At 41.6% G+C, this 16,976-nt stretch overlaps 1 protein-coding gene across 1 annotated transcript in view; it reads left to right on the top strand.

Moving 5' to 3' along the window:
• The window catches only part of KLHDC4 (kelch domain containing 4), a 264,047-nt gene that overhangs the window by 80,002 nt on the left and 167,069 nt on the right, over positions 1–16,976 (top strand). Inside the window, exons 6-7 of the mRNA XM_053701199.1 lie at positions 441–533; positions 16,585–16,744. Coding sequence (XP_053557174.1) covers positions 441–533; positions 16,585–16,744 — 253 coding nt within the window. The remainder of the gene's footprint in view (positions 1–440; positions 534–16,584; positions 16,745–16,976) is intronic.

Genomic DNA, 16,976 nt, shown 5'->3' with positions numbered 1-16,976 from the left:
CATGGGGGGGGGGGGGGGCTGGTGATCGACCATGTGTATTTATATGCCTGTTCTTGATTGGCTCACTGACCTGACTTATCCTTTTAGAGCTGCTCAATGATGCGATGTTTGAGGGTCTTGGACTGTGTATTTAACTCCTAATACTAAAGAAATCAAGCAGTTTGTTACTTTAGACATTTAATCGCCTTACATTTACAGTAACATTCTAAATTATGATACTGTTTGGCCTTTATAAAGGTTGTAAGAATGCGTATTGATTGTGTGGTTATGTCAGTGATAAAAAAGACCAGTTACATTGTTACAAATATTTTTGCCTTCTTTATTACATAATTGTAGAGTCTGAGTTTGTATCATTTAGCATTTGGGGTTTCGCCCTTTACATACTGTTATAAGGTAATAGGGTCCTCTTTGTTTCATGCAGAAATATTTTCCATCTACAGGGCAACAGGTGGGCCATCTGGAAGAAGTGGGCACAGAATGGTCTATAGCAAGAGACAACTCATAGTTTTTGGGGGCTTCCATGAAAGCACGAGGTGAGAAAATTAATTGCTAATGTGCACATATATTTGTCACTAGCAGACATATAAATGCAGTGCTCTCTTAATAACCCTTTATCTACTGAAAACATGAATGATGCTGCAAGTGACAGTCTACACTAGAATTGTTATTGTTTTAAGAATATAATCCCTTTATTACCCATTCCCCATTTTTTTTTATAACCATCACAGTTATATTAAAGGGACAATCAACACCAGAAATGCTGTTGTTTAAAAAGAAAGATAATCCCTTTATTACCCATTCCCCAGTTTTGCATAACCAACACTGTTATAGAAATTAACTTTTTACCTCTCTGATTACCTTGTATCTATACTATTGCAAACTGTCCCCTTATTTCAGTTCTTTTGACAGACTTGCATTTTATCCAATCAGTGCTCACTCCAGGGTAACTTCACGTGCATGAGCTCAATGTTATCTATATGAAACACATGAACTAATGCCATCTAGTGGTCAAAATACATTCAGATTAGAGGCAGCCTTTAAAGGGACAGTCAACCATAGAATTGTTATTGTTTTAAAAGATAGATAATCCCTTTATTACTCATTCCCCAGTTTTGCATAACCAACACAGTTATATTAATGTACTTTTTACCTTTGTGATTACCTTATATCTAGGAACCTTCTTCCAGCCCCCTGATCACATGACTGTGACTGTTTACTATCTATTGTCTTAAATTTAGCATTGTATTGTGCTAGATCTTAAATAACCCCCTGTGCCTGAACACAGTGTTATCTATATAGCCCACGTGTACTTTCTGTCTCTTTGTGTTGAAAAGAGATTTAAAAAGCATGTGATAAGAGGCAGCCCTCAAAGGCTTAGAAATTAGCACATGAGCCTACCTATGTTTAGTTTAAACTAAGAATCAAGAGAAAAAAGCAAATTTGATGATGAAAGTAAATTGGAAAGTCAATTAAAATTAAAAGTCCTATCTGAATAATGAAAGTTTAATTTATACTTGACTGTCCCTTTAAGGTCTAAGAAATTAGCATATGAACCTCCTAGGTTTAGCATTCAAATAATAATACCAAGAGAGCAAAGTTAGTGATAAAAGTGAATTGGAAAGTTGTTTAAAATAACATGCCCTATTTGAATCATGAATGCTTTTTTTGGACTTGACTGTCCCTTTAATTACACTTTTTACCTCTGTGATTACCTTGCATCTAAGCATTTTCTGACAGCCCCCTGATCACATGACTTTTTATTATCTATTGACTTGCATTTAGTACTGTGTTGTGCTAACTCTTAAATAACTGCATGGACGTTAACACAATGCTATCTATATGGCCCACGTGAACTAGCAGTCTTCTGTTAGGAAAAGCAAATATAAAAGCATGTTATAAGAGGCTGTCTGTAGTGGATTAGAAACAGGCAGAAATTCAGAGATTTAAAAGTTATAAAGTATATTAATTTAACAATGTTGGTTGTGCAAATCTGGGGAATGGGTAGCAAAGGTGTTATCTAACTTTTTAAACAATAACAATTTAAGTGTTGACCGTCCCTTTCAAATTTAGCTTTGTCCAACTTCAGTCCAAAGGGGCTGTTACCTTGGACCTAAAATGCACTTCTTTATCAACATCATTATATTCTGCCCACTGCTACTACAATGAATGTTCTTTTTTTCTGCCAAAGATGACCCTTTCTGTGCTGAATTGTTTTCTCCTATTTTAAAAGTTTAAAAAAAAATGTATCTTGAACTGAAATTCTCCTTAACGCTAAAGTTAACAGGATAGAAAAGTGAAAAGTAAAATGTGCATTGGTGCATTTCAATTTAAAATAGAAGCATTTTTTGCAATACACTTTAGCATTGATTGATTAATAAATATGCATCTAGTAAAAGTTACCACTATTTCTTAGCAGCATACGCACATATGCTGTGAGGGCCTTTGCACCACTGTAGAAACATCACATCTTCTCAATGAGTCGGCCGTGGCTTGTATGGCACAAATTAAGCTTTTGCACAATTTACACCACCGCTAGCTCTTTGAGCTTCAATACTGGAGCACGGGCCTTCACATTGTATGTGCGTATGCCGCTGAAAAACAGTAATAATTTTAACTAGAAGCATTTTTGCTATGTTTCTATCCCTTTAATGAATTGGTCACTTAACCAAATACTGTGAATTTATTTTATGAATAAGATGACAACATAAACTCCAGGAAAGAGGAAAATGATCTATCTGGTAATTCACTGTGTAATATTGTCTGTACAAAGAACATTCCAATAAAACGATTTTTAAGAAGAAATTGCTTTTCAGCTTAGATTCAGTAACTGCTGTGTGCATTACCTGTGTATACAGTGTCTTCTTGTGACTTATGGTGCCTGTATAAATATTTTACATGAAGATCTGTTTAGTGTGTAATTTTAATATAAATAAAATATTTTTCTTTCTAATGACACAGTGAGTCCACGGATCATCATAATTACTATTGGGAATATCACTCCTGACCAGCAGGAGGAGGCAAAGAGCACCACAGCCAAAGCTGTTAAATACCACTCCCCTTACCCACAACCCCCAGTCATTCTCTTTGCTTGTATCAGTTGCAAGGAGGTGGTAAAGTAGGTGGCTGATTCTTCATTCAAGAGTTTATTTTTAAAGCAGAGCAAGTTTGAGCTGATCTTTTTTTTGGGGGTTTAGCCGTAGTCCATGTCAGTCTCTTCAGTAGAGCAGTGGTGGCTTTTAAGCATTGGAAACTTGTGGGGTATAATTCTCACTGCGCCTCCCAAACAGTTGCTGCTGCCCTGTTGTTAAAAAGCCTGAGTAGATTTATTCAGTCTTTTTTTGTTTTCCACAGGTCCATGTGAGGAGGGTGCCTCTCAAACCAGGTGAGCTGTCCTGCTGCCGGACGGCTAGATGCAGGTAAGTGCCATTTATCTTCTAAGGATGGGAAATAGTGCACTTTAAGCTGCAGTCATTATTTGGGACAGACAGTATATATAGCTAGGTTATATATTATGGCAGGGTGCAGGCACTTAGAGTGGCATTGAGAGACGGTTTACCCTTTATTGGTTCTGAAGGGGTTAATTTGGAATATTAGGGCTCTTTTTTTTATGATTCATGACAGCAGACCGTGTATTGAATTGTGACTTTTTCTCATGATTGTACTTTGAGTTTCTGTTTCCTCATGGTTTGTCTGTGGCTCAGTTATGGATACGCAGCAAGGGCTCATTGTATAACTTTGTCGGTTGGAAGTGCGTGTTTTTTAAAATGCGCAGTTTTTAGGTTGCAGGTTCTGGTCCCTGCAGTGGCAACGTAGCCTATTATCTCCCTGATGTGGTTTAGCACTTTTTGCCCCCTTGGGGTTTATGAATAAATATGCAGGAGATTTACAATCAGCCATGTATGTTTGAGGCTGAATGTTATTATAGGGGATATGTAATCAGGGCCATGTAAATTGAAGCTGAATATTATTTCAGTTAAAGTCACAGCACAGCTTTTAAAAGGTTTGGTGGGCTTGTTTGTGATTTTATCCATGGAGGGAGTGATTCTATTCCTTTGGATTCACGTCTGCTTGTATTTGTTTTCTCCTATTTTTAGGAGAACCGTTTTTCATTTAATTTTTTTGAGCTCCATGTCTCTCAGGAGTTGCTGTTTAGGCAATGTCGCAGTTTTTTTGCTTAAGGGTCCCAAGCCTACATGGTGTCACATGCAGTGCCCTGCGGTTCCTTTCAATCTCCTTAGGGAGTTATTTGTGGCAGATTATTCTGCCCAGGTATCTGTGTGGTATTTGTGGCATGATCTGCTTTTCCTATATTAAACGAAATTTGCATGTGGAACATTAGAGATTCAGATTGTAAGGTTTCTGTTTCGCCTGCTGCTATTTGGGTGATTCTTTCTCATAGGTCTGATGAGGAAGATACGCCGGTAGTTTCTCTGGGGGTGGAACTTCAGATTTAGACAGTATAATTCCTTCATCTGATGCTGGAGTGGACCACTTCAGATGTATGCTTGCACACCTCGTGTACTGTTAAATGAGGTTTTTAGCTACCTGGACGACACCGATACTCCCGTTGTCAATCCTTGCAAGTTTTGTAAACTGTTTCAGTTTCTATTATTTTCTTTCCTAGGTGGAAGAGTTTTTAGTCGTGCTATGGAGATTCCACAGGAATAGGAGGTCCTGGGGATTTTTTTCCCTCTGTCTCCCGTACTTTTAAAGGATTTTTCTGTGCCTGACTCCATTTTAATGCATGGTGCATTTCGTAGAAGGTTTTCTTCTGCGGCCAGCGAGCCTAGACTCCTATGGAGGGTAGCTAGTTCCTTAAGAATTCTTAGATTTAAGGACAGATAGCTCTGCATGCTAATGCATTGTGGCTGAGGTAGCAGCCCTAGAGGTGCAGGTTTGATCTCCGGCGAAGCCTTCATCCTTCCGAGGTCAATACAGGAGAAGCGCCTTGAGTTTCTTAAGGGCGTTTAGCCGCGCTTTTCAGGTTTGCAATTCAAGGTGCTATTGCTTTGTTTTTAAAAGCTGGAGCTTAATTGTTCTTTCAGAGCAATGCATTGTCAGCTTAGACTTGCTGTGCTAGACTGCTAAGGGCTGTTGTGGTAGCCTGGTGAAGGTTCATGAGCTCGAACCCAGTCAAGGGCCTTTGTGTTTTTTTTTATAATTTTTATTGAGGTGAACAGACACAGATAACAGATAAATATGCACAGTACAGTGTGTCAATCTAATAAGGCAAAACATAAGATCTTAAGTATTACCATACATAGTGATATATAAACTTATGAGTCTGATTGTTATATCTATGTAGGACTACAAATCAAGTTTCATCTAATCTCATCTAGACCTTTGAAATGACACATCTATTAACAAGAAATGTGGTCCACGGTCTGTTACATTCTTTATACTATGTAGAAATTTAAAGTCGTGGGCATATCAGGACTAGCTCAGGAAAACTATAAGATGTAATGCCCTACATCACGCAGCTGCAAAATACCTACAGTTGACAGTGCAGACAGCTTAATGCACCTCCTTTTCCATTTACGTAATGTAATAGGTACCCCCCAGGATTTTAATAAACTAGGTTTAAACAAGAAATACCCCAACTCAAACGGCAGTGGCCCCTCTCAGGCCACTAGTGTCATATAGGGATGAGGGGTGGAAATTGGGGGGAATTATTAATATGGCCACTATCGGGCCCCATAATACAAAATAATGTGCTGATGTCTAGTGGACAGCCAACATACAGAACAATTATAATTGTGCAGCCTAGTTGTAATGAATACATTGCTGCTCAGGAATGAATAGGCCTAAAGCTGTCTTCAGTATATAAAACTAAACATATAACTCCTCAATATAACATATAGGAGGAGCCCCCCTAGAATGCACAAGAACATATATGTAGCCTGTTTCTACCTGCAGAGGATTACATTTGTAGGTGCCCTCTATGTTGCAGCTTATTAGTAAGGTTCAGCATACTTATCAGTACTGGACAGAGAAGACCCTATTAAACTTATGAATAAACGTACCAGAAATTAGTATATACAGTTACATTGCAATTAGGACCTACCTCAGTTAAAGAGCAGCGGCCACTTGTCAGGTCACGTGCGTTTATAATAATTATGGGGTACATATAGAAGATAACAGCTATAGGGGCTCCATATAACCTAACACATTAATGAAGTGTGAGATACTGATCCTGTTGCAGTGCCAAGATACATGACAACAATACATAGAATGTCTGCTTAAATAAAGAACATTGCCAGATGGGCAGCTGCAATCACACACGCTTTGAATGAATTATGTAGCATCCCACTATAGAGGGGGTAGTAGCCATAGGGGCCCCACAGAGCCTAGAGCGAGTTAAGTGGCGTCCCACTAACCAACCCTGAGTTTCCCCAAACTGCTCACAAGTGGCCAGACCTGCCTCAGAGTATATATCTGTAGCTGAACAAACCATGAGGCACTTTCTAGGAAAATAGTGAACATAACATTACTGGTAGATTATCTAAACCTTAGACTGTATTAAATTGAGCAACTAATATGTTTGCACCATCGGCACATCCAACAGTCCGGGCACAGAGCCCTCAAATGTCCTGAGTTTAAGCTTGGGTCGGTCAAATAAAGAGTTCCGGAGCCATAATACCCACACTTCAGCTAGAGCAAGTTCATACCCGCACACACCTACAGTTCAGTGTTTGAGGAGCGAGCGGGAACAAATCAACAGAAACTGAGTACCATTACCCGACACCGGTCCGGAAGGCACTCCTCGCATATGAATTAGGACTCCATGATATCCGCCAGAAGGCGGCTCCTGCAGATGGCATCGGGACCACGGGCAGAGGCCCCATAATCCCACAGCCCTCCTCAGTCAGCAATAATTGTCCTGAACCAGGCAGGTAAAAGAGACCCGATGTTGGTAGTTGGGGCTTGGCAGACATAGTAGCTCCTGTCATCCGTCCAGCCTGTGTCCCATCTCGGTCCCGCCCCAGAGAGCTGGCCGCATCTCCCCGGGTAGGAGCCAAGGCAGGCAGGGGGATTCCACAAGCTCCCGACTGTGCGCATACCTGAATACTTGTAGCGGTGTCCAAGTAATTGGCATCCAATATGTCTCCTTCTAGCTTACGAAGCTCCGTGTTCGCCCCTTTCACATTTTCAGGTAGATCCCTCCCGGCGCGAGCAAGGGCCATGTGGGACTGAAGGCGGTCAAATCTCGCCTGCATTATACAGTCAAAATCAGACATCCAGCCCTGTACAGCTTCGATTAGCTCCTCCATAATCAATATTGTAGATGGTATAAAGGAGAATGGAGATTAGGAAGTTATCTCCTTGTACCCGGTTCCCCGGGGGGGGGGGGGTGCTGAGAAATTCCCGCCAAGAACTAATCTGCAGCGATCCGGTCTAAGAGACCCTGGAGTTGCATAAAATAAGTATCACCATTGCCAGGAAACTATTCTCTATCAGATACTTCACAATTCTGTGCTGGATGGCATCAAATTGTAGGAATTACATGGCGGAATGCAATTTATTTAGCCAGAGCTCCCAGATTTGCGGCCATCTTCAGCCTGAGCCCGGGCACGCCCCCCACTTTGTGTCCTTTTAATTCTTTTTATTTCTTATCAAAACAGAATGTATTGTGGCTGTTTTCTTGGTCAGTGGAGTAACCTACCTGTGGCTCAGTGGTTCAGCCTAGGTTTATAGCTGCAGTGGCAGTTTTAGTATTTTAGGTTTCTACAATGCCACGCTTCTGGTGTTTTCCTTTCAAGGATGAGACTTTGTTGGATTTGGTTGGCTCTTCCACATGTCAAGATAGTAGGGCCAACAGAAAGTTTTTCTTTTCCTTTTTCTGCAGGGTTTGTCACCCATTAATCTTGGTTTATTCTTAAGATTTCCTTCTGTGGGTAGATTTCTCATTCTTGAGTATCTACTGTCTGGTTTTGATGAGAGGTTTTCCTTGAACTTGGTTCAAGATCTTAATTTCTTGGAGTGATTGTTCTAATGTTATGTTGTGAAGCTTAGTGGCTAGCTCACTGGGCTTACTAACAGAAGGTCCAGGGTTCAAACCCATCTTTAGGTGCTGGTTGTTAGCTTACCGGGAACGAGAAGTTTTTTCTTCAGGTTCTTCAGATTTTGACTTTCAAAGTAGTATCCATTTCTTCTGTTATGTGTGATCAGTCCACGGGTCATCATTACTCCTGGGATATAACTCCTCCCCAACAGGAAATGCAAGAGGATTCACCCAGCAGAGCTGCATATAGCTCCTCCCCTCTACGTCACTCCCAGTCATTCTCTTGCACCCAACGACTAGATAGGATGTGTGAGAGGACTATGGTGATTATACTTAGTTTTTATAACTTCAATCAAAAGTTTGTTATTTTACAATAGCACCGGAGCGTGTTATTGCCTCTCTGGCAGAGTTTGAAGAAGAATCTACCAGAGTTTTTACTATGATTTTAACCGGAGTAGTTAAGATCATATTGCTGTTTCTCGGCCATCTGAGGGAGGTAAAAGCTTCAGATCAGGGGACAGCGGGCAGATGAATCTGCATTGAGGTATGTAGCAGTTTTTATTTTCTGAATGGAATTGATGAGAAAATCCTGCCATACCGTTATAATGAATGTATGTATACTCTACACTTCAGTATTCTGGGGATGGTATTTCACTGGAATTACTCTGTTAAAAGTACATTAAACCTTTGAATAGGTATTTATTATGTTAAACGTTTTTGCTGGAATGTAGAATCGTTTACATTTTCTGAGGTACTGAGTGAATTAATGTTTGGGCATTATTTTTCCACTTGGCAGTTGCTTGTTTTAATTGTGACAGTTTCGTTTCTCTCTCACTGCTGTGTGTGAGGGGGAGGGGCCGTTTTTGGCGCTCTTTGCTACGCATCAAAAATTTCCAGTCAGTTACTCTTGTATTTCCTGCATGATCCGGTTCATCTCTAACAGAACTCAGGGGTCTTCAAACTTCTTTGGAGGGAGGTAGATTCTCTCAGCAGAGCTGTGAGACTTATATATTGACTGTGATTAAAAACGTTGCTCTGTAATTTTTATGTTTCAAATTTAATTATTGTTACGTTACTAAGGGGAACAAACCTTTGCTAAAAGTTGTGTTGTTTTTAAGGATTGATGCTATAACTGTTTTTCAGTTCATTATTTCAACTGTCATTTAATCGTTTAGTGCTTCTTTGAGGCACAGTACGTTTTTGTTAAATAAGATTATAACCAAGTTGCAAGTTTATTGCTAGTGTGTTAAACATGTCTGATTCAGAGGAAGATACCTGTGTCATTTGTTCCAATGCCAAGGTGGAGCCCAATAGAAATTTATGTACTAACTGTATTGATGCTACTTTAAATAAAAGCCAATCTGTACAAATTGAACAAATTTCACCAAACAGCGAGGGGAGAGTTATGCCGACTAACTCGCCTCACGTGTCAGTACCTGCATCTCCCGCCCGGGAGGTGCGTGATATTGTGGCGCCTAGTACATCTGGGCGGCCATTACAGATAACATTACAAGATATGGCTACTGTTATGACTGAAGTTTTGGCTAAATTACCAGAACTAAGAGGCAAGCGTGATCACTCTGGGGTGAGAACAGAGTGCGCTGATAATACTAGGGCCATGTCTGATACTGCGTCACAGCTTGCAGAGCATGAGGACGGAGAGCTTCATTCTGTGGGTGACGGTTCTGATCCAAACAGATTGGATTCAGATATTTCAAATTTTAAATTTAAATTGGAGAACCTCCGTGTATTACTAGGGGAGGTTTTAGCGGCTCTTAATGATTGTAACACTGTTGCAATACCAGAGAAATTGTGTAGGTTGGATAAATACTTTGCGGTACCGGCGAGTACTGACGTTTTTCCTATACCTAAGAGACTAACTGAAATTGTTACTAAGGAGTGGGATAGACCCGGTGTGCCGTTCTCACCCCCTCCAATATTTAGAAAGATGTTTCCAATAGACGCCACCACACGGGACTTATGGCAAACGGTCCCTAAGGTGGAGGGAGCAGTTTCTACTTTAGCTAAGCGTACCACTATCCCGGTGGAGGATAGCTGTGCTTTTTCAGATCCAATGGATAAAAAATTAGAGGGTTACCTTAAGAAAATGTTTGTTCAACAAGGGTTTATATTGCAACCCCTTGCATGCATCGCGCCGATTACGGCTGCGGCAGCATTTTGGATTGAGTCTCTGGAAGAGAACCTTAGTTCAGCTACGCTGGACGACATTACGGACAGGCTTAGAGTCCTTAAACTAGCTAATTCATTCATTTCGGAGGCCGTAGTACATTTAACCAAACTTACGGCTAAGAACTCAGGATTCGCCATTCAGGCACGTAGGGCGCTGTGGCTAAAATCCTGGTCAGCTGATGTAACTTCTAAGTCCAAATTACTTAATATACCTTTCAAGGGGCAAACTTTATTTGGGCCCGGTTTGAAAGAAATTATCGCTGACATTACAGGAGGTAAGGGCCACGCCCTGCCTCAAGACAAAGCCAAAGCTAAGGCTAGACAGTCTAATTTTCGTCCCTTTCGGAATTTCAAAGCAGGAGCAGCACCAACTTCCACTGCACCAAAACAGGAAGGAGCTGTTGCTCGTTACAGACAAGGCTGGAAACCTAACCAGTCCTGGAACAAGGGCAAGCAGGCCAGGAAACCTGCTGCTGCCCCAAAGACAGCATGAACCGAGGGCCCCCGATCCGGGACCGGATCTAGTGGGGGGCAGACTCTCTCTCTTCGCCCAGGCTTGGGCAAGAGATGTTCAGGATCCCTGGGCGCTAGAGATCATATCTCAGGGATACCTTCTAGACTTCAAATTCTCTCCCCCAAGAGGGAGATTTCATCTGTCAAGGTTGTCAACAAACCAGATAAAGAAAGAAGCGTTTCTACGCTGTGTACAAGATCTGTTATTAATGGGAGTGATCCATCCGGTTCCGCGGTCGGAACAAGGACAAGGGTTTTACTCAAACCTGTTTGTGGTTCCCAAAAAAGAGGGAACTTTCAGGCCAATCTTGGATTTAAAGATCCTAAACAAATTCCTAAGAGTTCCATCGTTCAAGATGGAAACTATTCGGACAATCTTACCCATGATCCAAAAGGGTCAGTACATGACCACAGTGGATTTAAAGGATGCTTACCTTCACATACCGATTCACAAAGATCATTTCCGGTATCTAAGGTTTGCCTTCTTAGACAGGCATTACCAGTTTGTAGCTCTTCCATTCGGATTGGCTACGGCTCCAAGAATCTTCACAAAGGTTCTGGGTGCCCTTCTGGCGGTACTAAGACCGCGAGGAATTTCGGTAGCTCCGTACCTAGACGACATTCTGATACAAGCTTCAAGCTTTCAAACTGCCAAGTCTCATACAGAGTTAGTTCTGGCATTTCTAAGGTCGCATGGATGGAAAGTGAACGAAAAGAAAAGTTCTCTCTTTCCTCTCACAAGAGTTCCATTCTTGGGGACTCTTATAGATTCTGTAGAAATGAAGATTTATCTGACAGAAGACAGATTAACAAAGCTTCTAAATGCATGCCGTGTCCTTCATTCCATTCAACTCCCGTCAGTAGCTCAATGCATGGAGGTGATCGGCTTAATGGTAGCAGCAATGGACATAGTACCCTTTGCACGTCTACATCTCAGACCGCTGCAATTGTGCATGCTGAGTCAGTGGAATGGGGATTACTCAGACTTGTCCCCTACTCTGAATCTGGATCAAGAGACCAGAAACTCTCTTCTATGGTGGCTTTCTCGGCCACATCTGTCCAGGGGGATGCCATTCAGCAGGCCGGACTGGACAATTGTAACAACAGACGCCAGCCTACTAGGTTGGGGCGCTGTCTGGAATTCTCTGAAGGCTCAGGGATAATGGAATCAGGAGGAAAGTCTCCTGCCAATAAACATTCTGGAATTGAGAGCAGTTCTCAATGCCCTTCTGGCTTGGCCCCAGTTAAAAACTCGGGGGTTCATCAGGTTTCAGTCGGACAACATCACGACTGTAGCTTACATCAACCATCAAGGAGGGACAAGAAGCTCCCTAGCAATGATGGAAGTATCAAAGATAATTCGCTGGGCAGAGTCTCACTCTTGCCACCTGTCAGCAATCCACATCCCGGGAGTGGAGAACTGGGAGGCGGATTTCTTGAGTCGCCAGACTTTTCATCCGGGGGAGTGGGAACTTCATCCGGAGGTCTTTGCCCAAATACTTCGACGTTGGGGCAAACCAGAGATAGATCTCATGGCGTCTCGCCAGAACGCCAAACTTCCTCGCTACGGGTCCAGATCCAGGGATCCGGGAGCGGTTCTGATAGATGCTTTGACAGCACCTTGGAACTTCGGGATGGCTTATGTGTTTCCACCCTTCACGCTGCTTCCTCGATTGATTGCCAAAATCAAACAGGAGAGAGCATCAGTGATTCTAATAGCGCCTGCATGGCCACGCAGGACTTGGTATGCAGATCTAGTGGACATGTCATCCTGTCCGCCTTGGTCTCTACCTCTAAGACAGGACCTTCTGATACAGGGTCCATTCAAACATCAAAATCTAACTTCTCTGAAGCTGACTGCTTGGAAATTGAACGCTTGATTTTATCAAAACGTGGTCTTTCTGAGTCGGTTATTGATACCCTGATACAGGCTAGGAAGCCTGTTACCAGAAGGATTTACCACAAGATATGGCGTAAATACCTATACTGGTGCGAATCCAAAGGTTACTCCTGGAGTAAGGTTAGGATTCCTAGGATATTGTCCTTTCTACAAGAAGGTTTAGAAAAGGGTTTATCGGCTAGCTCATTAAAGGGACAGATCTCAGCTCTGTCCATCTTGTTACACAGGCGTCTGTCAGAAAATCCAGACGTCCAGGCCTTTTGTCAGGCTTTAGCTAGGATCAAGCCTGTGTTTAAAACTGTTGCTCCGCCATGGAGTTTAAACCTTGTTCTTAACGTTCTACAAGGAGTTCCGTTTGAACCCCTTCATTCCATTGATATAAAGTTGTTATCTTGGAAAGTGTTATTTTTAATGGCTATTTCTTCGGCTCGGAGAGTCTCTGAGTTATCAGCTTTACATTGTGATTCTCCTTATTTGATTTTTCATTCAGATAAGGTAGTTCTGCGTACAAAACCTGGGTTCTTACCTAAGGTAGTCACTAACAGGAACATCAATCAAGAGATCGTGGTGCCTTCCCTGTGCCCGAATCCTTCTTCAAAGAAGGAACGTCTTCTACACAATCTGGATGTAGTTCGTGCCCTCAAGTTCTACTTGCAGGCAACTAAGGATTTTCGACAAACGTCTTCCCTGTTTATCGTGTACTCTGGTCAGAGGAGAGGTCATAAGGCTTCGGCTACCTCTCTCTCCTTCTGGCTTCGTAGCATAATTCGTTTAGCCTATGAGACTGCTGGACAGCAGCCTCCTGAAAGAATTACAGCTCATTCTACTAGAGCTGTGGCTTCCACTTGGGCCTTTAAGAATGAGGCCTCTGTTGAACAGATTTGCAAGGCTGCAACTTGGTCTTCGCTTCATACTTTTTCCAAATTTTACAAATTTGACACTTTTGCTTCTTCTGAGGCTATTTTTGGGAGAAAGGTTCTTCAGGCAGTGGTTCCTTCTGTATAATGAACCTGCCTATCCCTCCCGTCATCCGTGTACTTTTGCTTTGGTATTGGTATCCCAGAAGTAATGATGACCCGTGGACTGATCACACATAACAGAAGAAAACATAATTTATGCTTACCTGATAAATTCCTTTCTTCTGTTGTGTGATCAGTCCACGGCCCGCCCTGTTTTTTAAGGCAGGTAAATATCTTTTAAATTATACTCCAGTCACCACTTCACCCTTGGTTTCTCCTTTCTCGTTGATTCTTGGTCGAATGACTGGGAGTGACGTAGAGGGGAGGAGCTATATGCAGCTCTGCTGGGTGAATCCTCTTGCATTTCCTGTTGGGGAGGAGTTATATCCCAGAAGTAATGATGACCCGTGGACTGATCACACAACAGAAGAAAGGAATTTATCAGGTAAGCATAAATTATGTTTTTTCTTGGGTTCAAGAAGGGTCTGTTCATTGCCAACATAGACCTTTTATTATGTGTATGGTTTATTCCTATGATTGGTATCTTCTCAGGTTTCTGAGGTTTGTCTTCCTAGAAGGACTCCTAGGTCTCAGAATGTTGCAAGGGAGATTCTGGATCATATTAAATGATCAGGTGTTTTCTTCCTGCGAGCAAACTCTTTTTCTTGAGACTTTGTCCAGTCTTCTTTCCTATGGTTGGGAAATGGTTCTGGAGAGGAATTCCTTTGCTCCATCTGCAAGGGGGATTTATTGGGGTCTTTCATAGATTCCCTATCTAGTAGAGCTTTCTAGCTGAGACCAGGTAGTCTAGGAGTTTTTCCTTTTGTTCTCCCTGCTGTTCTCTGTCCGGCCATCAGCAATCTCTGGTGGTCCGGTAGATAGCTTAGTAGTTTTGCAACCTAATGGCTGGGAGGGAATTGGAGATATCATTTCGTTTGCTTTTTTTTCCTCTAAAATGGAGAATTTTAGATCTGTCTCAGTGGATAGATCTAGGTCAGTAGACAAGAGTCTCCCTCCGGTTCTGGCTTTGGGAAGTACCTGCCTCAGGGTGTGTGTTTTTGGGAACATTCCTGGGAGGCATGCAGATTCTTAATCTTGGAAGTGTCTGCGTTCCTCTTTTTCTGGTGAGGGCGAGTTATTTTCCTCTGATGGCTTGGCTTCAGTTGTCATTTAATATTCTTTTTTATCTCTATGACTTACATCATCTACTAAGACTCTGTGTTCCTTAGTCTTATAGGAGGCGATTTATTTGTTCTGTGACAACTCTCAATGGCTTTCTGTTTTCCTCTTTTGGGGGTGAATATTTGGTATTTTTGATCAGACTGATGATTTTCTTTGGGGAGTGGTTCACCGTCCGGAGGTGTTTTCCAGGTAAACCCTAAAATGGGGGAGGTTTCTGGAGTTGGTTCTGCTGTTTTGATAGTTTGCCAAGCTTATGAAGTTTTTTCTTCTTAGGAAACAGTCTTGCATATTTTTCCCTCCGTTTTTTCTCTCTTTTAACGTGTTATTTAAGTTTAAGACAGGAGAGAGAGTTGGTTTCTCTAATGGCCATAAGATTTATCGTAAATATCCTCTTGGTGTGAATCCAAGGGTTTCTCTTGGGGTAGGGTCAGGATTCCTGGGAATTGTCTTTCTCCAGGAAGTTTTGGAGAAGGGGTTTTTGGTCAGTATCCTCAGAGGTTAGTTATCATCCCAATCTTTTCTGCATTACAGGGGTCTCAGACGTGCTGGATGTCCAATCCTTTTGTCAGGCCTAGGTCAGCTTCAGGCCTGTGTTTTATTTAGTTGCTCCACTTTGGAGTTATCATCTTGTTCTTATAGCTTTACATCAGGCTCTGCTTGAGCCTATTCATTCCTTAGATATTAAGATGTTATCTTGGAAGGTTTTGTTTCTGCTAGGGAATCTCTGAACTCTAGGCGTTACAGTATGTTTCTCCTTATCGTATCTTTTTTTCGGATAAGGTAGTTCTGTGTACTAAGTTAGGTTTTCTTCCTAAAGTGGTTTAATTTAGATTTATTGGTCAGGAAATATTTGTACCCTTTTCCTTCCTTTCATAAGGAGGGTTTGTTCCACAACCTAGATGTGGTACATGCGCCAAATTTTCTTCTTGCAGACTATTGAGGACTTTCGATAGTCTTTTGTTTTGTTTGTCGTTTTTTTTCTGGGAAACGCAAGGATCAGAAAGCTATGGCTACTTCTCTTTCTTTTTGGTTGAGGAGTATTCGCTTGGCGTATGAGACTGCTGAGCAGCAGCCTTCTGAGAAGATCACGGCTCATTCCACGCCTTCAAAAATGGTGCTTTGGTAGAGCAGATTGGCAAGGATGCTTCTTGGTCGTCTTTGCACACTTTTTTCAAAATTTTACAAATTTGTTTATTTTGCTTCAGCTGAGGCTTCTTTTGGGAGAAAGGTTCTTCAAGCAGTGGTGCCTTCTGTTTAGGCTAACTGTCTTGTCCCTCCCTTATCATCTGTGTCCTCTAGCTTGGGTATTGATTCCCAATAGTAATTATGATGATCCGTGGACTCACTGTGTCATTAGAAAGAACATTACATTTATGCTTACCTGATAAATTTGTTTCTTTCTTGACACAGTGAATCCATGGCCCGCCCTGTATTTTCAGACAGTTTATGTTTATTTAAACCTCAGGCACCTCTGCACCTTATATTACTTCCTTTCTCCTTTCCCTTTGGTCGAATGACTGGGGGTTGTGGGTAAGGGGAGTGGTATTTAACAGCTTTGGCTGTGGTGCTCTTTGCCTCCTCCTGCTGGTCAGGAGTGATATTCCCAATAGTAATTATGATGATCCGTGGACTCACCGTGTCACGAAAGAAACAAATTTATCAGTTAAGCATAAATTTAAAAATAAAGTTTGTTTTTCTGTTGGGGACTGTAGCCTATTCCTGTATGTGCTGCCTCTCAAGCTATAACCCAAACCTTTTAATAAATGGTTACAATTCCTGAACTATTTGCAAATTGTGATTACTGATTTATTTTTCCAAACTGTGCTGTTCTGTTCTAGGGATTACATTTATTACAATGATGTGTACACTTTTAATCTGGACTCATTCAAATGGACAAAGCTGTCACCCTCTGGAACGGCCCCTTTACCTAGATCTGGTTGCCACATGACTACCACCCAAGAGGGCAATGTTGTTATATATGGCGGGTATTCTAAGCAGGTAAGAAACATCTGCTGAGGGTTTAACTATATGTAAGGTTTTATAATGAAGGACAGCTAAAACATCCCTTTAATCTTGCATTAGTTTGATTATGTTCATTCTAATACTGCTGACTACTGCTTTACATACCTACAATATACACTTTGGTACATTTTCTCTAACACATTGCTTGAAATCTGATCAATTAAAGGGACAAAAAATCATGATTTTTTTTCATGATTCAGATTAAACA

The sequence above is a fragment of the Bombina bombina genome, chromosome 1 (assembly GCF_027579735.1).
Source record: "Bombina bombina isolate aBomBom1 chromosome 1, aBomBom1.pri, whole genome shotgun sequence".
Lineage (NCBI taxonomy): Eukaryota > Metazoa > Chordata > Amphibia > Anura > Bombinatoridae > Bombina > Bombina bombina.
This window is presented reverse-complemented; position numbering and strand designations above follow the sequence as displayed.